The sequence below is a fragment of the Mytilus edulis genome, chromosome 1 (genome assembly GCF_963676685.1).
Source record: "Mytilus edulis chromosome 1, xbMytEdul2.2, whole genome shotgun sequence".
Taxonomy (NCBI): Eukaryota; Metazoa; Mollusca; class Bivalvia; order Mytilida; family Mytilidae; genus Mytilus; species Mytilus edulis.
This window is the reverse complement of record NC_092344.1, coordinates 39,777,964-39,804,237: the sequence shown is the minus strand read 5'-3', so window position 1 is coordinate 39,804,237 and position 26,274 is coordinate 39,777,964. Positions and strand designations below refer to the sequence as shown.

Below are 26,274 nucleotides of genomic sequence, written 5' to 3'. Positions count from 1 at the left end.
TATTCAAAATATAGACATATGTATATAAAAAAAGATTGATTAAATTATAATGTTTTACTATAATAACTGGTCCCTCTCTTCTCCTATTTAGAGGTAGGAATGCATGCAAAAAAAGCACTTGCTGATCAATATTATTTTAAATTTTGAATTAATATTATTCAAAAATGAACAAAGGATGGCTTGAGCTAGAAAGTGATCCAGGTAAATATCAAAATAAGCTTCGGTTTTTGCCATATTTGAGTTCACTGGTTGTTAATAACATTGAGTTATTTTGATTTTAAATAAACATAAAAATATACCGGTGGTTTTTGCTGTTTTGTTGACATGATTGATCCCCAACTTTGGCAGACTTTATGCTTGCCTAAAGGCCAACCAGACCACATGTAGTATTTATATTGGTCATACTGTAGAATTTCAATTGCAGCTTATAGTTATACATTATCTGATTATGGGGTGGAAGTGGGCAGTTGGGCATCATAGGCCTGAAAAGCCATGATATAATGTTACATGAAAATACTTTTTTTGTGTTGTAAATTTTTTACCAGGAGGAAAATACAGTTAAAGATAATGTATTATTAACCTTCTTGCTATTGCTGGACATCAGTGATCACACAATTGTTAAAAAAGACAAGAGAAAATGTTTGATGCCAAAAACAAATGAATTTTAGGCCACATTTAAAAGAAGGTCTGTTTCCCCCTCCCTGGGTCTAGCCTTTGTAAACAGACCAGGAAGGCAGGTTATATTTTTTATTACTGAATGTCATATATAGCATGGTCACATGACTGGTTTGAGGTCACTTAATATTAGTTTTTTGTGCTCAATTTGAGTGTATTATTTAGATTATCAATCCTTTTGCTTTTAAGCTCTTTTCAAAAATGGAAATAGATTATTTTCTAGAATAATAATAATTTAATTTTTTTTGTGGAAAATAATTTGTTTACTCAAGGGCTTATTTATGACCCGGGTTGGGGGAGGGGAAACAAACATATTTTTTTTATTTTGGCCTTATAAGCTTAGATAGATGTTACAAATGTATTTCTACAAAATGTAGATCAAATCATCATTCTTTTCTAGATCACATGTTGAAAATGATGTTTGAAGATGATTTGTATGGAAAATGACAATTTGATATATAAGCTGATGATATTACATGTACAATAAAACGTATGAGATGTCGAATAAAATGACAATATTTATATTTCTAATTTTTATTTTAGGATTGTTTACATTGTTGTTGGAAGATTTTGGTAAGTAAGGATATAATTAAGTTTTAAACATAAGAATAGATGACAAATTCAATGTACAGTTCAGCTAATGAGTCAAAATAAACAGAATAAATCTGAAACTTTCTTGAAAAAAAGAACTGGAAGTAAGACACAGAATGAAAAACTTTCTTACTCACTTTTCTTGTTAGTATATTATCATCAGAAATTAACATTTAAATTCTTTCTTGATGATTTCAACTTGTGCTGCAAAACTTGGTAGATATATTTTAATCATTATATGCCTGTTTTTAATTTTTCATGCATGTACATCATGTTTCCAATAAAGTTGAGAATGGAAATGGGGAATGTGTCAAAGAGACAACAACCCGACCATGGAGCAGACAACAGCAGAAGGTCACCAACAGGTCTTCAATGCAACAAGAAATTCTCGCACCCGGAGGCGTCCTTCAGCTGGCCTCTAAACAAATATTTACTGGTTCAGTGATAATGAACACCATACTAAACTCCAAATTGTACACAAGAAACTAAAATATAAAATAATACAAGACTAACAAAGGCCAAAGGCTCCTGACTTGGGACAGGTGCAAAAATGCAGCGGGGTTAAACATGTTCCAAGCAGATAACATTACAAAATATTTTCCTTGACATACATATAGTAGGTGAAGTATAGAACATACTGTTTCCAGTGAAGATGCTTTTATCATAGCAAATATTTTTACTGGAAATGTTGGCATCTTTGTGATAAATATAAGAAAATACTGCCGGTAAACATTGTATAAGCATGATAAGTGGACACCTAAAATGGATTCAACATAAATTTTTATCAATGTGAGAGTGTCGATAACCAAATATGTCTATTGACTTTTTACTTTTTTCCAGGAGTGAAAGGAGTTCAAGTAGAAGAAATTTATGACCTACAGAAGGCCATTGATGGGTAAAATTATCATGATTTAACATCCATATAAAATAAATGATACATGTATGTGGTATAATTCCTATGAGACCACTTTCCAACAGAGACCAAAAGAATGAGGATGAACAAGGATACAAACATGTATAGGGCACTGTCCTGTTTTCATACAATTATATTTTTTAAGTCTTTGTATGCCTGTGCTGAGGCAAAGGGGGCATTAAGTTTTACCATTGTCCGTCCATACATTCGTCTGTATGTCTCAAATATGAGTTTGCCAGAACCAAATGTTGTGAAACTTATACACAATTCCTTATTACCATAAAACAATTAAATTTGAATTAAAGTGGCACCACTTTTACGGTTCTCTAGTTGTATCGCTTTATAACAGTACAAAAATGTATATGCAAGCGAGGGCTTCATCTGTGTCTTCTATATCTATTTACTTGATAATTCTGAAATGAATTATATTGTTAAGGAAAGTCTGTATTTGTTATCTCTCCAGGTATGATGGGAGTCGACTTTAGCTAAAAACTTAAGTTTTTTGTGTTTGAAGTTTTTTGTGTTTGCTGTTTTTACTTGCCATTCTTTTGATATCTAGAATGCAGTGTTTTCTAACTTCAATTTGGACTCCTTCTGTTTTACATTATTACCTTGCTGTTATGATATATGGAAGGTTATGATTATTTTGAATTAACTCTCACGTAATTCATTCTGAAAGGTATTTTATTATTTTCTGGGCTTGATAAAACATATGTAATGTTTATGACATAATTATATCATATAAAATTTTATTCTTCAGACCAGTTTATGGATTTATCTTTTTATTCCGATGGATAGAAGAAAGAAGAAGCAGAAGAAAAACAATCACAGAAGAAGAAACATTTCTTACAAATGACGATGAAGTTAACAATTTATTCTTTGCACAACAGGTATATGGAAAACTCCATACATTTTTAAACATGTATATACATACTTGAAAAGATTTAAGATAGTTATAGCTCTCAATCTTAGCAATTATTTACAGCTTTCACATATGCATTTTCAGTTTCCCTAATAGTTAACATTTCAAGTGAACATTATTTGTGTGAAATATTTTTTTGAAATATCAGAATAAGGGAATCTTCATAGAAAATAAAGTGGTTTGCAGATGATAAATTAACCTTTGTTGGTTAAATTGAATATATAAACATGATAAACAGAAGATGTAAAATATAAAAATTTAAAAAAATTTAAACCAACCGTTTTATCAGAAAAATTACACTGGTTATATAGCAGTTGGACAAATACTTATATTGATCATTGAGAAGCTTAATATTCCCTTAACAACACAACGTAATTAAAACGTTTAGCTGATTTTACAGAGTTATCTTCCTGTAGTGTTAGGTACCACCTTAAAAGAAAATGAAATAAAAACATGGGGTCACCGTTAATTTAAGCTCACAATCTGCCGACGGAGGAAGCATACATTTTTGTTAATGTCTTTTTTTTCTGTTGAGCTAATAGGAGAAATAGAGGTAATATCGAAATAAAAAAAATAACCTAATTACAGAAATCGCTTAAATTTTACAACTATTTAGTTTATGTACAGCTTATTTGAAAACAATAATAAAAAATATAGGTCACTGATGAGTTAAAAAAGATATTTCAAATTCAATGCCAAAAAATGGCATTTTTGCATCAAAGGGAGATAATTTGGAGCTTTTCAATGATGTAAACATTTTAAAATTCATCTTGGGCCAAACAGAATCGTTTTTTTGGGTTGATTTTTGTACCATATCATAAAGTAATAACTAATAGTGAAATAAATAAAATTTGTAATGAAAAAATAAAGGTTTAGTTTTTTACTGAAATTTTTGTACCCACTAGCACCCTTAATTGATGTTTAGTCATTATTGTTTCTTGGAGGAACTGTTTGCAGGACCAAATTCTTACTTGTATTTGAGCAGAGACACTATTAACTAAAAGAAAATAAGAACATGTGGTTATTGAAAGTAAAATAGTGAAAACAGATCTACAATCAGCAACACAGTGTCACAGTACCTGAAAAATTGCATCATTTTAAAAATAAGAAGATGTGGTATATTTGCCAATGGTAATGATACAGCTATCCACCAGAGTTCAAATGATGAAAATACAAGTAAATGTTAATATGTTTTAATTTGCTAGTGTTAAACAGATATTTTTACTTTTTTGTAGGTGGTTCCTAATTCCTGCGCTACACATGCCTTATTGAGTGTCCTGTTAAATTGTGATAAAGTGAGACTTGGAGATACATTGTCAAAGCTTAAACTGTTCTCTAGAGGCATGAATCCTGAGGTAATTTAAATATTGGTTTATATTGATATTCCATTTATTGTAATATCTATGAGAGTTCTCTTTTTTCATGGTAGCAGTTATCTTCTTTAATCTTCAGTTAATATTGGATATTATTTCATTACTAATGCGACATATAAAAGAATGACCTACTTTGTAATTATAGGACAAAGGTTATGCCATTGGAAATATGCCTGAATTAGCTGAAGCACATAACAGTCACGCAAGGTATAGTAGTCATAATTTAATAACTTCAAATTGAAAAAAAACAGCAGTATGATCAATAATTTGCCTTTTGATAAAGCATTGTTTCTTTATTTAGTGTCATTCATTGAAACTATATAGGAAAGGTAAGAAGGAAACTTATTTTTTTGTAAATGGGTCATTGTCTAATTGGTCATGTATGTAAGTACTGTAAATTCAGAAATAAATGCAAGGTTTTTATTATTGCGAAAAATGCAACAGAGTTGTAAACTCAATAATTTCAACTCACATTTTGAAATATTTTGTATGAATTAAACAAGATTTTTTCTCAAAATCATAAATAATTAAAATCGCATTTAAGTAAAAAAAGACAAAATCCCAATAATAAATGCACACAATTATTTCTGTTTTACAGTATATCAATTTGGTGTATGTAAAATTACTGAAGAAAGAAGGTTGATTTTGAAATTACTCTCTACATGATCTCATACTATAATTATAGGAATTCTAACAGAGTTATCTCCTGGCATTTTCATAATTTTCAAAAGAGAAAAAATACTATTTCAATTATTTAAACTTCATATCAAAAGTTTTAGTATTATTTTATTGTAGGTCTGAGCCACGTCACCTTCCAGAGAAACAGCAAGGTATTGCGACAACTAAAACTATGGAAGCTTTTCACTTTGTCAGTTATGTACCTATAAAAAATCATCTGTTTGAATTGGATGGACTGAAACCTTATCCTATAGATCATGGTAAGTTTTAGGGCTATCATTTATTTTAAGTAATGAGATGTTGTATGATTGCGAATGGGACCACTATCCACCTGAGACCAAAAAAAGAGGATACAAACAACTTTAGGGTACTGTGTGACCTTATATAATGAGCAAAATTCATACAATATGGTAAGCCATAAAAGGCCTTGGCTTGACAAAATGAGAAACAAATATAAAATCAAAAGCAATGGCTTCATTTAGGCTAAAAAACAAACGAAAAGAAAATAGGACAGAAAAAAACAATATTAACCACTGAATTTAAAGTACATAGCTGTACAGAGCATTACAGAACACTCAATTCTGTACTAAACTTGGACAGTGGTGTAACAACAAAAATGAACAAGAAAAAAATATAGAAATCTAAAAGAGAAGGCTTGACTCATTAGATCTGCAAGAAACTGAAACAAAAAAAACCACATGGTACCAATTTATGAGTACTCAGTTACTGAAAGTTGTTTTTAACTAACAGAAATATCATGTATAGGTAAAATCAGTTTAATATCCTTAATAATCTTTGCATCAAATATATTACAGACAACTTAAAAGAACAAATGGTTTCCTCACACAGGAAGTTGAAACTTAAAACCCTTTTATACTAACCTTACTTTTATAGGTTCAGATTTTTTTAACTGTAAAGCAATTAATACTGGAGACTGTTACTAAACATTGAAGAACTTTAATAGAAAGCTAACTTTTTATTATGATGTCCAATTGTAAATGTCACATCACTCACGTGATATATTTTAAACTGAATATTTCTTCAGGTCCTTGGGAAAGGGATGAATACTGGACAGAGAAATTTAGACGTGTGATAACAGAAAGATTAGGAATGGCTGCTGGAGGGTAAGCTTTTGTAAAAAAGTTACTTTGATTTTTTATGGCATCTTCTAACATGTCGAGTTAAGTACTCTCAGTTAAGACAGGGGCCCTTTCTTAAAAAATTTTTTTTTTTAGTATCTGTACATCGTTTTTTTGACATTTGTTTTCGAATGTCTCAACTTCATATATTAAACATGATTGATGTTAAAATGTACTAAATATTTCCAATTAAAAAGTTTTTTCCATTACAAGGGTTTTTACACACGTAATCAATATCTTGTAATTTTGCATAGCATAGATATTTTAACTTTTATACAAGTTAAACTATGATAATTTAATTTTGGATGTAACACGTCTTCTGATTGGCTGACGTTATTTTGTTTATCAGCTCATAGACATAATTTTGTCATGTGACCGTGACGTCATCAACGTTTTTTCATGGTTTTCTCCAGTTGTGAAATTTAGAACTAAATTATAAGAAATGACTGAAACATTTTTTCTGTTTATTCGAAATAACATAAAAAATGAGGTGCACACTTTAAAATAACCGGCTACACAGGTTATTCAGTGTGCACCACATTTTTAAAATTATTTCTTCATAGACAGGAAAAACATTACAGTCATTTCTTATATAAATCTGCTCTGTATTTCAGTGAACCTAACAATGATATCAGATTTAACTTAATGGCAGTGGTTCCAGACAAATGTCAGTTATATGAACACAAGTTAGCTACCTTGAAAACAAACAGACAAATTGTATTGGAAACATTACAACAGGTAGGTTTGGATATTCTAAATGGAATTAAAAGGTGGAATAGGACATGTTAAAATCACTTTTAAACTAGAAATACACTACAGCTCAGATGGAGTTGATAATTTTTCACCTGTCCACGACGTGCAGCCTACTTCTTCCCAATCAAATAGGCATATTTACACTGGTATGCAAATTTGTCAGCCATTACTTTGTATTACACAAGTTTGTATCACAATTAAAAAAATTGTTGCCATAATGAAAAAGTAATTATTGCTTAACGTTAGAAGGTTCTTCGGGAATCAATCAGTGGACATTGGGAGACAAAATTTAGCTAAACACCCAAAGTGTAAATATATCTATTCACTCAAACATTGTAAAATTATTGAATAAATAAATCCAATAATTTTGTAAAAGTCTTGAATAAATAAATCCAATAATTTTGTAAAAGTCTTGAATAAATAAATCCAAACTTATGTTTCAAAATTAGTTTATGTGCAAGTCTGAGGATGGAAGAAAAGACATAGGGATGACAACTCTATAGGATGGTCACAGGGGGACTTTTGTGCAACCTGTACCTACTTTTTGATTGGAGAGATAGAAAACTGTTCTATATGAGCTGTAGTATATTTATATTTTTAGTAATTAATGATTTAGCTTTAGTTTCTGAAATATATTTGTTTGTATTATTAGAGGAATGGGTGTTTTGTAACTGATTTAATTTTTGTTTATAAATTGCAAACTTGCTGAGCTTTGACATATATTTTTGAGCTGGAAGACACCCGGCAAAGATGAGCATGGAAATTTGTTTTGCTAAGCTTTCCAAAGTTACATAATTAGACGTTATCATGGTATCAAATGTAAAGAAATACAAATAATTACCATTTTCAAGAAGTGAAATTTTTTTATTGGTAAAAGGGGAATAACTCATGAGTTCCAATCTAATTTATTTATAGCTGGTTGACAGGAATAAGAAATATATTTGCATCAGATAGATTGATTTACTTTCATTTTCTCCTTTTTAAGCTGCTGGATGCCAAGGTATATCTCCTTTGTATTTTATTGTCGTGTTATATTATTGTTTTCTTATAAATTTTTATATTCAGAAAGAAATACTTGTGCTTTTCCTGTTGTTTATTTTTGTATTCTTTTCATGTAGACAGATTAATTTATGCAGTAAGCCACCTAAGGCAAAGAATGAACAGTGAACTATGTAAAAGATGTTCCTTTGTTTTTGGCTATTTTCATATGCCTGTAGTGATTTTATGTCATTAATTGTTACGCCATATCTTTTCTTTTCCATTAGCCTAAAATTGATGAAACTGCACACTATAAATGAAATAACAATTTGCTCTCAATGTATTTGAATTAAACAAGAGGTGTGTTGTACACAAATGAGACAGCAACCCCATAACACAAACGTAACCAAAAGAAGTAAAGCATCTTGATATTGAACATATTAACAATTTTAAAATTGTAAAATTTAAAACTGTAAAATGCATTCTCCCAAATGAAAACTCTTATTAGTTCAAATTCGCAAGAATTTCCCCTATAAATGATAATAATACCTTCTTTTCCACTAATAAAACAATATTTGGACAATAATTGCTTAATGTTTGGGTTACAGATATAACATAAATATTCAGAACCAGAAATTGTTGATTAAAGATGAATAAATAGAAAATTAAGTTACAACAAATTCATTTGGTTTTGATAATGATCAGCATGAAGGTTTAAACTTGTACACTTGCACATACATCTGTATGTCTGAAAAGTTGGTTTCCTTTCTCTAATGTTATAAATTTTTATCAACTTAACATTATCATGATTATTAAACTTATACATGTGCATATTACTACCAAACACATATCAATTTTGGGTGTTGTGATTTTCACTGATCTCAAGCTATGTCCCTTTATAAATGGAAAACTTGCTGAATATGCTGTATATTTACAAGGGCATCTGTCCGGTGGACTTGTTCTTCTTTTATTTTCTATAATATGCACTTAGTGATTTTTTTTGTCATGAATTGTTTCACCATATCTTTTCTTTTCTATAAAAAGAACAATGAAAAAATGCTCTATACACATAGAATTTTAAATGAATGACACTAGTCACTACAGATCTTTAAAGTGTGAATGCTTAGTCACATTGTATTTGTTTGTTTTTTATGTAAATTAAAAAAAAAAATCACCTACTTTGAGCTCTGCTTCTTCTGTTAACAGTCAATAGAAATAAAGGCACAATAAGACTAATTGATTTTAGATTATTAACAGTCATTAGAGGAAATTTATTTTAGAAAAAGGACAAATAAAGATTCATTCATTTGACTTATAAAAGATCATAAAAACAATACATGTCAATGCTGTCATGCATATATATCTATAATACTAAAATAACGAGGTCCAATTTGTCAGCATTCATGGGGTAAAAACGACAAATCAAAGAATTCAACTTTATATATAGCTAATATAGGACAATGGTGTTGATTAAAAATTACACCACTAACAGACCCTTTTGTTTTCCACATAATTAATATTGCCAATAATAAACAAGTTCCGGTTCGAATCTGATACCGATACCCTGTTACCTATTACCTTATCTGTACGTTCCGCATCTGACAGGCGCACCACCAAACGGTGTATTAGGATTTGCTGTATACACGGGTCATAATCACAGGGTTGACACTACTAAATTCAATCATTGTCACATTGTTCCCTATTGTAGTATTGTGATCAGTATTACTTTCTAAGATGACAATACGAATACTAAAAATCTGGTCTTAATATGAGGCGTATAGGTACAGTTTTCAATTTGTTAGCTGGCATGACGTAGAACAGCGAATCAAAGAATTCAATTTTATTTATCACTAATAAAGAACAATGCTTTGATAAAAAAATACTCCATTCCATGCCCTTTTGTTTTCCAAATAATTAATATTACCAACAATTGATAGGTTCCAGGTCGACTCGTACAAACAGAAAGATTTTGAAAGCAGAGAAAACTGTGCATCTTATAATCGGCATGATTTTATCAGATGACAATACCAATACTAAAATAAGGCATACACATAGTTATATACTTTAATTCAGTCACGGACCCGCGATATCAGGGGTGTGTTCTAGGATATTATAAAAAAAGAAGATGTGGTATGATTGCCAATGAGACAACTGTCCACAAGAGACCAAAATGACACGGACATTTAAAACAACTATTACAATATTCTGATATCTCTTATTGGGAAAAGATTTTTTCCAATCAGTGGAATATAGAAGAGTAACGACTAAGTGTTATAAAGCATAATTCACATGAACATAAAACTTCTTGATAATTACTATTATTAACTTTACACATGTATTAGCAATCTTTTTTTACTTGTTGTTTCACATTACTGTTGTCATACAAGTCCTTTGTAGATTTGGAACTTTATGTTGTTTCCATGCAATTACCTATGATAAGTTCAGCCAACGCTCTTTTTAATATTGTGTTGTTAGGGATGACAAAGTGGCAATTAAGTTTGATTTTGATGATTTTAATTTTTGATGTTCACGAGTTATGGTCCTTGAAAGATTGGCAACTAGACATAGAACGTGGCAGGCAAAAAAATCCTGAAAGCTGCTTTCTAAAATACAGAAAACCCAATTTGCTGTCAATATGACAGCTCATTGCTTGTTTATTTTAAGTCTAGGGTAAACTGTGTTTATTTTGAAGGTTATATTGTTACATAATAATTTTTATAGCACTTAAACTAATTTACTGTGGGTTCATTTATTTAAGTCACTGTGGCTACCAATTCTTTGATATACATATATGTACAATTATTCAGAAATGTCTTATTATGAAGCTGTGTTAAACCTGTAATCCAATATTCATAAATACTACTGCGAGGGTTTGATCTTCATTTTGAAAAAAACAAAAATTACAAATCTGTTTTTCTTACTTTACATTTACCCTTGCGTACATATCAAAGTTTTTATTATTTGTTGTTATTTCCTCATCTTCGCTAGCCAAGGGTTACGATCCACTCCCGTTCTCTTCACCCTTGGCAGATTGAGCCAACATTTGTGAAAGTAATGTTGCGCCATCTGTCGGAAGATTAAAGTCACGCCCATTCCGAATACATTATTCTTGACCAATGGTAGCACTTGAACTTTTCAATTTGGAGGTAAAAACACGGTAGCGTCAAGAACCTACACGCTTGATAAAGCCGGAAACGAAAATATACGTCAACATTCATGCTTTTGTGCATGAAACATACACAGGAACTTCTTCTTCTTTATTAAAAACATTCGAGTTGTCACTAAATATAGTCGTATGATTATAGAATGTAAAGACTTGTTGCACAATAAACACGTGGCAATTGTTTACAAACACTTTCTACATTTACACGTGATCATGTTATAGGGGCTTTTTGATTGGATGCAGCGAGTTTCGACTGCAACCAATAAAAATCCTTACCTTGTGTCTCTGAAATTTTATCTCAATCTGCCAAGGGTAAAGAGAACGGGAGTGGATCGTAACCCTTGGCTAGCGAAGATGTTATTTCCTATACTTTTACTGATTTCCCATGTAGTCTGAACCTATCTATATTTCAATATAGCATTGAAGAATATCTAAATATATTTTGATTTAAATTTGAACATAGTTTAAGTACGTTTTATTAGAATTATGATCCATAAATATCAAAATAAGAGGATGTGGTTGAATTGCCAGTGAGACAACTCTTCACTAAAGACAAATTGAAATAGAAGGTAACAAGTAAAAGCCCCAATCGGCCTTCAAAAATGAGCAAATCTCCAACATACTGTTAACGAGTTGATTGGCGATAAATTCAGCCTTTCACTCAGCACTCACGAATTTAGTTTTCATGTGTACGAATTTAAATTTTTTAGATCCTGGAACTTTTTGGGTTTTCATGATGCTGACCTATGAACTTAGAAATAAAATACAAAAATATTGGAATTATTACACATTACATTATCAGATTACAGATTTGTTTACACACAAATTTCATTACAATGATATTTTTCAGATGGTGAAGGTAACAAATCCAGGACTAACATCTTCTGATAAAGACAAATATTTAGCTGCAGTGAAACAGCATGAAAAGATGGAAGAAGCTCTGATAGCCCAAGCTCAAGAGGATGCTGCTGCCAAATCAGCAGCAAAACATAACATAGCGGAAAAATCTCTGAGTAATATGACAAATAGCGACCAATCACAATCCAGTGAGACATCTCAAGACGGAAGTATAGTAAATATTACAGAATCACATGACTCTGATAACAATACGACTGTTCAAGAAAATAGTTCTTCGGAATCAAAAATAGTGCCTATGGATGATGAAAATAAAGTTGTCAATATTTCAGAAAACAGTGAAGACATTATAATCGATGTTGATTCCATGGAAACAGAATCTGATATAAAAGATAATGAAAAATTGTCAGAAACAATTGGAAATATCAAGAAAGATAATTTTGATAGTAAAATTGAAATTGAATCGAAATCTGATGGTTTTGTTGAGATTGAATCTGACAGTGTTACTTTAACTTCTGCTTGTACAGAATCTATTGAAGAACCGCCTCTTATTTTAAGTAATAAAGAATCTCTTGAAGGAATGCAAGTGACAAGTAGTGACGATAAAAATGTGAAAATTCAGATCTCTGTTGACAATGGGGATTGTGGGAAGGGTGTGACAATTCCACGATCGGTAGCGTCGACAGATGTTACTAAACCATTGACTATAGAAACAAAGTTTGGAGGTCCATCTGGCCCCAGTAGTGAGAGTACAGACACAGCTTCAGAAGGAGGGAGTTGTTTTAGTTCACCAAATACAAATTCATGTCAGAATAGCCCTGTGTGTAGTAATGGGGAAAGTACAGGTAAGAAATTATAATTTGAAAACATCTATTTGATGTAAAGGTATGATAGCCATGTTTTTGGCATACAAATCATGTTTCTGTTTTGAAATCAATTGGTACAGGGCCAAATATGAAATTCTGATGACAGGTATTGATAATTCGAAATTTGAAAAATGGCAAGGCAGGTACATAAATAAAAAAGATGTACATGTATCATCTAAAGTCTCCTGAGAGAGATGTAACTAAATTCTGAACCTTAAAGGGAAAATTCACGATTTTTTACTTATGGTTTAAATATGTTCATTATGACATAATATATATATTCACAAAGTTTTATCGCTATATGTGCAGTAATAAAGGAGAAATTCAATAATTAATGAAAAAATATCAACTACTTCCTGTAGGTCGTGACGTTTTCTCCTGATTTTTGCATGCCGGGATTTAAAATACAATCATTAAAAGTCTTGGTTTTTAATCATATTTTAACGTAATCGTAAGCGCGCCGATGACTTATGCTTTATCTAATAACCATCCGATAATAAGAAGATATAACGCACAGACGTTCAATTGTACTCATTCGTGAGATAAATTATCTATGTTAAACGTATATATTCGAATTATTTTTGTAGACAACACAAAAAGTTATAAATTTATTTTTAATAAATGCATTTTCGGACTGATAAGGTGAACAAATTAAAGTACAATAATCTGTAAAGACAATATGTTGGTGTACTATTATTGACCTTTTACTATCTCTGCTATGGCTAGGTTTATACGATGTGTGTATTCACGGTTCTGTGGCAATACTCGTAGATGGCTTGTTGAAAGGTAAATTGTTATTTGCACTTCGGTATTTAACCACGCCTCTAGGGCACACCTTGCCAGGTGTGACTGTCTATTCGGATCAGTGGTAGCATTTAATACACACATTAAAAATACATATTCAAGTTGGTGACAAATAAAAATTGGTCGCCGTGGAATTATTTAATTATATTTGGTGCTATTATTTATTTGAATTCAAATAAGTTAATTTACTAAGAAATACACAATTTTCGGTTAAAGACGGGAAACTTAATTCATATGTCAGAATGAAATGATAAACAAGTCTTGTCCTTGATTTATGTCTCATAAAAAAGGGGGACTTAGAAATTAGAAATAGCTTTACTAAATCATTTTTATTTGTCTTTATTAGGCGAAAAAATGTACGAGAACACTTACATTTAGACTTTTGAAAGCCATGTATATAATTAATTAATATATGAAACTATCTGAAGATAACTCTACCGAAGCGGAATATAATATGTACGAATAAAGAAAAAAATATTTTTGTAATGGAATCGAAAAATTACGAATAGATATTCTTTTCAAGTGTGATAAACGTCAACCAAATTTATTCATAATGGGGAACGTCCTTATTAAAATCTGAGACAACTATAATAATCGTCGTCTGCCAACGTATATATATACTTAAATAACTATTTGATCAACGATGTTTAAAATTAGAAGACAACGAATTTAATGTTATCTTTCCCTATTTTTGAATGTTATTATAAGTCTGTTCAACTTGCAAGAATACCCCTAAAGCGGACAAATATCCGACAAGCAGTTTATTCTTTAAATTGCTGTCATTGAATATCAAGAAAGAAAATAAATCCCGAAATTGATACTCAATAGTTTTCCTAGAAAATATTCACATTCCTTGGGGATTATTAGTGTACGTCCAGTTGCATATATTTTACATGAATGTTGGAACAATTGTGATGATGACGAATTTCGTCCTTTATTCGAGAACAATTTAATTGATATATAAATCTGTGAGTTTACTATGTTCTTAACTTCGATGAACCAAAGCAAGTTATAAATTGACCTGTATTTAAATCAAATTGTTTCTTTTTAGCTCACCTGGCCCGAAGGGCCAAGTGAGCTTTTCTCATCACTTGGCGTCCGGCGTCCGTCGTCGTCCGTCGTCGTCCGTCGTCGTCCTGCGTCCGTCGTCGTTAACTTTTACAAAAATCTTCTCCTCTGAAACTGCTGGGCCAAATTTAACCAAACATGGCCAAAATCATTATTAGGGTATCTAGTTTAAAAATTGTGTCTGGTGACACGGCCAACCAACCAAGATGGCCGCCATGGCTAAAAATAGAACATAGGGGTAAAATGCAGTTTTTGGCTTATAACTCAAAAACCAAAGCATTTAGAGCAAATCTGACATGGGGTACAATTGTTTATCAGGTCAAGATCTATCTGCCCTGAAATTTTCAGATGAATCGAACAACCCGTTTATAGGTTGCTGCCCCTGAATTGGTAATTTTGAGAAAATTTTGCTGTTTTTGGTTATTATCTTGAATATTATTATAGATATAGATAAACTGTAAACAGCAAAAATGTTCAGCAAAGTAAGATCTACAAATAAGTCAACATGACCATGATGGTCTGTTGACCCCTTTAGAAGTTATTGCCCTTTATAGGCAATTTTTAACCATTTTTCGTAAATCTTAATTATCTTTTACAAAAATCTTCTCCTCTGAAACTACTGGGCCAAATTAAACCAAACTTGGCCACAATCATCATTCGGGTATCTAGTTTAAAAATTGTGTCCGGTGATCTGGCCAACCAACCAAGATGGCCGCCATGGCTAAAAATAGAACATAGGGGTAAAATGCAGTTTTTGGCTTATCACTCAAAAACCGAAGCATATAGAGCAAATCTGACATGTAGTAAAATTGTGTATCAGGTCAAGATCTATCTGCCCTGAAATTTTGAGATGTATCGGACAATTCGTTGATAGGTTGCTGCCCCTGAATTGGTAATTTTAAGGAAATTTTGCTGTTTTTGGTTATTATCTTGAATATTATTATAGATAGAGATAAACTGTAAACAGCAAAAATGTTCAGTTAAGTATGATCTACAAATAAATCAACATGACCAAAATGGTCTGTTGACCCCTTTAGGAGTTATTGCCCTTTATAGTCAATTTTTAACCATTTTTCGTAGATCTTAGTTATCTTTTACAAAAATCTTCTTCTCTGAAACTACTGGACCAGATTTAACCAAACATGGCCAAAATCATTATTAGGGTATCTAGTTTAAAAATTGCGTCCGGTGACCCGGCCAACCAACCAAGATGGCCGCCATGGCTAAAAATAGAACATAGGGGTAAAATGCAGTTTTGGCTTATCACTCAAAAACCAAAGCATTTAGAGCAAATCTGACATGTGGTAAAATTGTTTATCAGGTCAAGATCTATCTGCAACAACAAAAGAAAGAGAGTTTTTAACGACCTCAGCTGGCTATACAACTGTTGCACAATCAACTGAATTTTGCAGAAATCATTTATAGGATAGATTGCCCATATATGATAATTTTTTATTACCTTTTTGTTTTTTTTGGCAAAGGCAGGGGGGGGGGTTGCGCAACAACAAAACTACTTCACAACTTTCTCATTACTTTGCATTTCTTGTTAGATTAATTTTACAAAAATTCTCCCCTGAACAACTGTCGGATTAAAACAAACTTGGTTTAAATCACCACTAGGATATCCAGGGACCACTGTGTATGATGACCCTGCCTGCCCACATGGCTGAAATAAAACATAGGTTTCAAATGCACTCTTTAGTATTATATCTCTGAAACTAAACAACAGTACAACAGTTGCATTTATCATGCAACAATTGTAAATAAAAATATCAGGTGAGCGACACAGGGTCCTTGGACCCTCTAGTTCTTAACCCCATAAAATCCCTCATCCCCAAAGTGTGCCTTTACCCTGTTTTTGAGCGACTTTATTGAAGTAAGTGTTAAGCTTTATATCAGAATTTCTGACACTAAGGTTAGAAAGGCAGCATAAAGAAAATTCCCTGGTGGATAGTTATTGAACCACTCAATACATATATATAGAGATGTATTTATGAGGTTTGATGATCAGAAAAACTACATTGTAGTTGATTAGAATAGACGTTAATTCCCTTAACACTCAATTCATTTATTAAATCATTTCTATATTTAGGATAATCGTCCAATCAATAGTAATTGAAGAACCAATATTTCTATTTGTTTATCCCATTGTGTAGAAATGAATTTGTTAAAGTGGTCATTTAGTGTTTTTTTTATGTTTATGGGAATTTACTTTACCTATACCATAGTCAATGTTTGCAGATACATCATGTTAAATTTCATAAACAAGCTGGCAATTTGCACCAAACAAGTATAAGATACACCTTGTGGGCGTGAGCTTCAATGGGTGTGTCTAATGTACACCATGATATTATGGTGAATGATAATTTTCAATAGTTTAGGACATGGCATATGTTATTGAAAAGCATGATAAATGCAGGGTATCCAATTTTATTTACGACATCTTGGTGTAATTGGTGTAACAGTACAGAAGTAACTATAAAGTCGGTTTGAAGAATTGCCAATGTCAAATCACAAATTGATGGTGGCAATTTGGCAACTTCAAGTTGAATCACATTCAGGGTCAGATCCAGCCGTTCCCAAACCAGAATAAATGGAGAGGATTCCAACCATATATCCCCATTAAAAAAACATTAATTGTTAATCCAGGGGGTTGGGAGTTGAAATCACTCCCTGGATCTGCCACTGACATTTGATTATCTATAGTCTAGATATAAAAAAGATGTGGTATGATTGCCAATGAGACAACTATCCACAAAAGACCAAAATGACACAGACATTAACAACTATAGGTCACCGTACGGCCTTCAACAATGAGCAAAGCCCATACCGCATTGTCAGCTATAAAAGGCCCCGAGAAGACAATGTAAAACAATTCAAACGAGAAAACTAACGGCCTTATTTTTGTAAAAAAATGAATGAAAAACAAATATGTAACACATTTAAACAAACGACAACCACTGAATCACAGGCTCCTGACTTGGGACAGGCACATACATAAATAATGTGGCAGGGTTAAACATGTCAGCGGGATCCCAACCCTCTATAGACATTTGTTTGATGAGTTTTTTTGGTGATATCATAATAATCATATGATATTTACATCTACAAATGATTACCTTCCATTGGTCAAGTTGCTGATGATAAAGGTCACAAACTGATGTGAAAGGTCAAATACTCCTTTAAAATTGGAAAAACCAGATTGTGTTGGTTTCAATCTGTTTATTTCCATCCCTGTCTGTTTCAATTAAATCTCAAAATAAATCCCAATGGAAAATAAAGTGTTTTGTATTCTAATCAGAATTTAAAGCAGAAAGCTTCTTTAATCTGTGATCTGTGAGGTTGGTGGTTAATTACCAAGAAATAAAGAGAAGAGAATTACAAAACCTTATATAGGCATTGATTTTTAATTTTCTTATTTTTAGCTCACCTGGCCCGAAGGGCCAAGTGAGCTTTTCCCATCACTTTGCGTCCGGCGTCCGTCGTCTGTCGTCCGGCGTCCGGTGTCGTTAACTTTTACAAAAATCTTCTCCTCTGAAACTACCGGGCCAAATTGAACCAAACTTGGCCACAATCATCATTGGGGTATCTAGTTTAAAAAATGTGTGGCGTGACCCGGTCAACCAACCAAGATGGCCGCCACGGCTAAAAATAGAACATAGGGGTAAAATGCAGTTTTTGGCTTATAACTCAAAAACCAAAGCATTTAGAGGAAATCTGACGGGGGGTAAATATGTTTATCAGGTCAAGATCTATCTGCCCTGAAATTTTCAGATGAATCGGTCAACCCGTTGTTGGGTTGCTGCCCCTGAATTGGTCATTTTGAGGAAATTTTGCTGTTTTTGGTTATTATCTTGAATATTATTATAGATAGAGATAAATTGTAAACAGCAATAATGTTCGGCAAAGTTAGATTTACAAATAAGTCAACATGACCGAAATGGTCAGTTGACCCCTTTAGGAGTTATTGCCCTTTATAGTCAATTTTTAACCATTTTTCATAAATATAAGTAATCTTTTACAAAAATCTTCTCCTCTGAAACTACTGGGCCAAATTAATACAAACTTGGCCACAACCATCTTTGGGGTATCTAGTTTTAAAAATGTGTGGCGTGACCCGGTCAACCAACCAAGATGGCCGCCACAGCTAAAAATAGAACATAGGGGTAAAATGCAGTTTTTGGCTTATAACTCAAAAACCAAAACATTTAGATGAAATCTGACATGCAGTAAAAATGTTTATCAGGTCAAGATCTATCTGCCCTGAAATTTTCAGATGAATCGGTCAACCTGTTGTTGGGTTGCTGCCCCTGAATTGGTAATTTTGAGGAAATTTTGCTGTTTTTGGTTATTATCTTGAATATTATTATAGATAGAGATAAACTGTAAACAGCAATAATGTTCATCAAAGTAAGATTTACAAATAAGTCTACATGACCGAAATGGTCAGTTGACCCCTTTAGGAGTTATTGCCCTTTATAGTCAATTTTTAACCATTTTTCGTAAATCTTAGTTATCTTTTACAAAAATCTTCTCCTCTGAAACTACTGGGCCAAATTAATTCAAACTTGGCCACAATCATCTTTGAGGTACCTTGTTTGAAAAATGTGTCCGATGACCTGGCCATCCAACCAAGATGGCCACCACGGCTAAAAATAGAACAGGGGTAACAAGTAGTTTTTTGCTTATAACTCTGAAACCCAAATCATTTAGAGGAAATCTGACAAGGAGTTAAATTGTTAATCAAGTCAATATATATCTGCCCTGAAATATTCAAATGAATTGGACAACCGGTTGTTGGGTTGCTGCCCTCCAATTGGTAATTTTTAAAGAAATTTTGCTGTTTTTGGTTATTATCTTGAATACTATTATAGATAGAGATAAACTGTAAACAGCGATAATGTTCATCAAAGTAAGATCTACAAATAAGTCCACATGACCTAAATGGTCAATTGACCCCTTAAGGAGTTATTGCCCTTTATAGTCAATTTTTAACAATTTTCATTAATTTGGTAAATTCATGTAAATTTTTACCAAATATTTTTCTCTGTTACTAATGCGCAAAGTTCATTATAGATATAATTGTAAGAAGCAAGAATGTTCAGTAAAGTAAGAACTTCAAACACATCACCATCACCAAAATACAATTTTGTCATGAATCCATTTGTGTCCTTTGTTTAATATGCACATAGACCAAGGTGAGCGACACAGGCTCTTTAGAGCCTCTAGTTTTTCTTCTTCTTCTTTTGGTATACAATAGTCTATCGAATTCGTTGATTACATACTGTTGGCATACATGGACTAGTCTATTTACAAAACTTTTACCACAATTTACACAAAATGTATGTTTCTTTCTTATGTTCAATGTATACATGTATACATATTTTAAATTGCGCTACTGACTATAGTTCCGTAACTTTCTACCAGGCGTATGTATACACGAATCGTCGACAAGTGCGCACATTTTTTTAGATCAATAATTCTGGTATGTTCCAATCTGTCCTAAACTATTGACAACGAGTATATATTACATTTTCCCAAATAACCCTTGGAAAAATATGTAAATAGATTTGTATTTCTTCAATTATGTTTTTTTGTATTATTTTTTTTTTATAAATAATATTCTTTACACCAGAAATGTTATTTATAAACAAGCGTATGAGTTCAGTAATGACTAGTATATTATATCACTTTCGGACACGCAAGACAAAAATGTATATTATACATGCACCTGATAGTTCAAAATGGAAAGTTATAAGTAACGGTCGTGTACACTGATCAATACCTACAGAAGTGAAACGATGCATGAACTTGCAAGCCCGCCGGACAGGAAATCGATTGAATACCTGGACGTGTCACCTTTGGGAGTAATACCTTTAGCCATGCTGGTGATCAGATAAGGGAAGATCCGAATTTATTTAAATAAAGTTTATTACTTGAAAGAATTATGAACGAATTAGATTTTCGAAAACAATTTCCACGGAACACTTATTTATCATTTTATGATTTGAACTTTGACTTTTTAACTAATTACAATATTATCAGTTTAAAAATAACAGACTATATGGTTATTTAAAAATATAAGACCATTTTCCGTATCAAGTTAGTCAGTCAGATAAAACAACCGTACGATTGACAAGATATCGACACGCAATTACGACTACATCGTTTACTGTAGTTTTGTTCCTTTGTGGTTTATTGACATATCGGGATTTTTCATCGGAGAAGGTGACAAGATGGCGGAGAGTAGAGAACTGATACTCAAAATTTAAAATCGATGGCGATCTCTTATTTAGCGGAATAAAACTTTAATATCTATAAATTTGAGCATTTTTATACAGAATGGACATAATATCAATTTTTGATTTTTTTGCGAAGTTTCCCTTTAACAATCTTCTTATTTGCTTTCAAGGGGGTTCGCGGGTCTAAATCATTTACATAGGATTTCTCTATATTTTTCTATAAATGAACTTTATCTTATAGTTAATAGAAAAATAAAATAAAAAAGTGGGGTCACCGTTCATTTTCGCTCACAATCTGCCTTCGAAAGAAGCATACATTTTTGTAAAGGTGTTTTTTTTCTGTTGAAGTAATAGGAGAAATAAAGGTAATATCGAAATAAAAAAAGAAATTTATTACAGAAATCGCTAAAATTTTACAATAATTTAGTTTAAGTACAGCTTATAATGAAATTATATTAAAAAAGATAGGTCACCGATGAGTTGAAGAAGATATTTCAATTTTAGAGCCAAAAAATGGCATTTTTCCACCAAAGGGAGATAATTTTGAACTTTTTCAATGATGTATACATTTTGAAAGTCATCTGGGGCCAACATGAATTGATTGTTTTGAACGATTTTTGTACCATATGATAAAGTAACAACTACAAAAGGAAATAAATAAAATTTGTAATGAAAAACAAATGTTTGATTTTTTTCTGAAATTTTTATACCCTCGAGCCTCCTTAAATGCGATTTAAAATTTTTACGATTTTGAGAAAAATCCTGATTAATTTGTATAAAATATTAAATTATTGCGTTTACAACTCTGTCGTATTTTTCGCAATATTAAAAACATAGCATTCAATTCTTAATTTACAGTAACTTCAAATTGTTTTTGATTGATTTTAAAACAAAATTTGATAAACAATTTTTAAATCTTATGCAAATTTAGGTTTTAAACCAAGGAAGGAAAAAAAAAGTTACAAAAATTAATCATGATTTATAAAAAAAAAGTATTTGAAGGTATAACAGAATTTGCATGAATGTCATCTGATAGCAAAATTAATGTAGTATAATGCTCTTGCTGTTTTGTGAACGCTATGAACAATTACGAACAACATTATTTAATGATATCCGAGATAAGTACAATATAGGCTTAACTACGCTACCAGTGAACATAGAATTAAAACATTTATTTTGTAATTACAGCAAGCTTGTTTCTAACTTTATTTGAACTGTTTTACCATCAGACAATCTGTGATCAACTGATAACGTGCTTTGCTATAATTTGCGTATAAATTTGAACTACAAATGTATATTTATTTATTTATTTTATTTTCAATAATGATACACAATGTACAGTGCATCATTAGCCTATTTGGCTGGCTGAAAATTACTTGTATATATGAATGTAATTGTTTGTTATAATTCAGGTTGCACTTTAATATTAAAATATTCATTCATTCATTCATTCATTGTAATAATAATGATTAAATCAAACATGGCTTGAAAAATAGTGAATCATTGAATATACCACAATCTGTAAAACATTTAAGGATGAAAACTAGTATAAAATGAGTCAGTTAATATATACATGTACCAAATAAAATACAAAGACTGCTTTGGCTTATTTGTCAAATTTAGAATTTTCTCTAATAAATTCAGATGGTCCTTGTTAAGGGCATACAATACAGTTTTGATCCCGTATTTACAGTTTGATGAAAATTTCCATATAGGCTAATTTTTGCCTGATTAAATCAAATATGTAATAAAAAATATACCTTCATGTGCTACTTTTTGAGTTAAATGAGGTCGAAATTTGGTATATATATTTGCTCAAAATTCCGATTTGTGGCAGTATTTTTCCTTTCGAATGACAGACATAACTTTTTTGTTTTAAAAGATAAACACAAATTGATTTTTGTTAAATGATTTTTAATTTCTGTATTTTATAAATATCCTACAAATTTATGGATTTTTTATTCAGATATGAGTTTTTTTTATTCAGAAATAACTCATATTTATCAAATGGTCATGAATTGAGAAAAAAACTTCATTTTTTGCTGTATATTTATCAAAATTTAAAAAAAATGCGCTATTTACAGTTTTATAAAATTTGGTCCGCATAATCTCCCTGCAAAATGAAACAAAATGTTGTTTGAAAAAATAGGGGTCCATGCACTCGTTTTCAAATTAAATCAGTTTGAATGATAAAAATCAGTCGAAAAATGCATCTTTTCCCGATATGTCATAGTTTGACGTTGCGAAAATAACATTTTACGTTAGCAATGTCATTACCTCCCCTGTAACTGTATCGTATGCCCTTAAAGCTTAAAAATACAGATGCTACATTAATTTTTTTATCATTATGTACGAAAAAAATCCAATAAAATGGGGATAACCATGATGACATACAATTTTGAATTTTACCGGCTTAAATAATTTATACACATGTACACATCATGCACATATACAAATATATATGTATTCAGTCTTTATGGTATAGTGGTGTTTTAAGAAGATATTCAAATCATAAAATTAAAATTTACATTACATTACTTATCTATTTTCAGACATGAAAAAAGATACTTTATCAGACAGAAGGTCAGAGGGAAGATCTTCAGATTCTAGTCACCATCATAAACATAAAAGGAAATTTCATAGCCATCAAGCTTTTACACCAAAGGTCAGATATATTAAGGTGTTAGACCTTGGTTCAGGGAGATAACTCTTTAAATCAGTTGTGTGTTTGTAAAAGTCAAGTTTCATCAACGCATTTTAAGCATTTACCTGAAACAGATTGAAAATAATCTATGTAACATAGAAGCTTAGAATATATTTATGAAAATGGTTGACACAAACGTACTGATGATTTTAAGAGTTATTTCCCTTAACCTAGATCTACCTCCTTAAATGCTTTACTGTACATTTGTACAGGTTAATGGAGGAAAGTTTTATTGTTGCATTCGAACATGATTGGGAGATGGGTGCACTTTAAAATTGAGACAGCCACTTACATTTTCAGGCTAATAAATTTCATCAAATTTTGGATGAACAAGAATATCTTGACAGTTTTGCAAATGACTGGATTAAGTACAGCTATGATAGTTCGGATAGGCCAAAAATTTATAAAGAAGATAATATTCAAGGAGTTATATTTTGTGCTTTGCAGAAAAGGTAGCCAAAAAGAGTTTGCAGAAAAACCAAAACAAAAACGGATTATCCCACATTACTGTTACTAAACTCCCTACTTTGCAAATGGCAGTGAAAATTTAAATGTTTGTCTAATAGCTTTTGATCCCTTCAACATTTATAAATGGACAGATATTAAATGTTATTGAATGTTTTAAGAATATGTATGAATCTTCAGTGGAAATTTAGCAATCAATAGTTAGTGTCTTTTATTTTAGGATTTGTTAGCTCTTCTCAAGAATGTAGAAAATGAGATAAAGTTATGTGAAGTTAATTTGAAAGATGAATTAGAAAAAAGAAAGAAATATAGGGTAAGCTGGTATTATAGTTGATATTAATTGTATAATATTCATGGTATGCATTACAAGATTTTGCTGCAACTTGCAATTCCAATGATCTCAAAAGTTGATTCCTTAGTTCCTTAGTAAAAAGGTCATAACTTTCATCAGTTAATAGGTGTTACAAAACTTTTACTGTACACAGAAATAGTTCCACCTTCATCAATTGTTGTTCAAGTTACTTACTATTACAAAAGAATATATATTTCATTAAATGCAATGACCCATGTTGTTGATTTAATTCACATCAATTTCATAAATGTATGGTGTAAAAATTTTGAATATTGAATTCACTCAAAAGGGGATTTTTTTTTTTTTTTTATATAAAAAATGAAGGTTTATTTCTAAATCATAAGAAAAGCAGATTCTTACAGAGTTAATCTTGGATTATAAGATTAATTCAGTCCCAATATTTGAATTGTCCATTAAAATATCTCAGTAGTATAAATCTCAGAATCCACTGGTACTAATGTAAGAATCTATATTTTGACCAAACATAAAATATGCCCATCTGCTATTGAAGTTGGGGCATGATAAAGATAGATCTTAATGTGCCTTGTTTAAAAAAAAAGCATTGAAAAATGTGTTTTTGGCAGGAATTAGATGTCTTATCATATATATACATTGTTCACTCATCATAACATTGCTAAAATAACATCCAGTTTTTTCCTTTACTTGCAGATAGATGACTGTAGAAGAACACATAATTATGATGAATTTATCTGTACCTTCTTATCAATGTTAGCCAAAGAAGGACATTTAGCAAATCTAATTGACCAACAGATGTCGGTCAAGAAGAGACACAATAGTGGCAATGCAGGCCGCCCAACAAAACATTCTTTACCTGTCAAAGGATCTCGACCAAAACCAAAGAGACGAAGATAATAGTTGTTTAATTTTTAGCATTACATAGTTTTTGATTTGTATGAAATGATTGATGTTTCAAAATATTGTTTGAAAGTAATGGTAATGTAACTTATTAACATTGTATGCAGCTCTCACTATTGGCTTGTTTCAGCCTGCGTTTCTCCACAATCATGGTATTGTCATTTTAAATTACAGTTCTGTAACCTAACTACACCATTAGTAATAAAATGTGACTCTCTGAAGTTTCTTTATATAGAATCAAAACTGTGAAAGTCAACTGAGCCCAAATAAGCGTAAATAGTCCATGTGTGCAATTGTTATCCAGTTGGTTACTGTCCTGAGCAATTTGGCATTAGAATACTTTATATTTTAAGTATACATATAATATATGGAATATAAAAGTCTGGAATCCATTCAAAAAAATGTCTTTAGTTAAATAATAATGTCTTTGTACTTTGGTAGTGATCTCAGATAATTGATCTATGACTCAAATTTATTCACAACTTTTCTGGACTCAGTGTGATTTAGAGCTTCACATATTGTAATCCATTATTGAAAACCTTAGTTTGATCTGTAGATGTCATATTTTCTTTTGTATAGTAAATTTGCTGTCAATTTACTTTTACTCCACATATCATTTTTGTCGAGCCTTCGACTTTAGTCGAAAAAGCGAGACTAAGCGATCCTACATTCCGTCGTCGTCGGCGGCGTCTACGTCGTCGGCGTCGGCGGCGTCCACAAATATTCACTCTGTGTTTAAAGTTTTTGAAATTTTAATAACTTTCTTAAACTATACTGAATTTCTACCACACTTGGACAGAAGCTTGTTTATGATCATAAGAAAGTATACAGAAGTAAATTTTGTAAAAATAAAATTC

General features: G+C 31.3%; 1 protein-coding gene across 2 annotated transcripts; it reads left to right on the top strand.

Annotated features, from left to right (window-relative positions):
* The first annotated feature begins 86 nt into the window (after positions 1-86).
* On the top strand, positions 87-25,819 carry LOC139512415 (ubiquitin carboxyl-terminal hydrolase calypso-like). Of its 2 annotated transcripts, XM_071300028.1 has the most exons (14): positions 90-201; positions 1,219-1,248; positions 2,107-2,161; positions 2,940-3,069; positions 4,337-4,456; positions 4,620-4,681; positions 5,270-5,412; positions 6,198-6,276; positions 6,906-7,029; positions 8,030-8,044; positions 12,036-12,885; positions 23,573-23,685; positions 24,410-24,502; positions 25,211-25,562. In XM_071300028.1, the coding sequence occupies exons 1-14, from the start codon at positions 165-167 to the stop codon at positions 25,412-25,414; spliced, it is 2,055 nt and encodes a 684-aa protein (XP_071156129.1). In that variant the 5' UTR covers positions 90-164; the 3' UTR covers positions 25,415-25,562. The 2 variants fall into 2 exon arrangements, with proteins under 2 accessions (XP_071156138.1, XP_071156129.1); XM_071300037.1 differs by lacking the exon at positions 8,030-8,044 and having other exon boundaries at positions 87-201; positions 25,211-25,819.
* Positions 25,820-26,274: the final 455 nt, after the last annotated feature.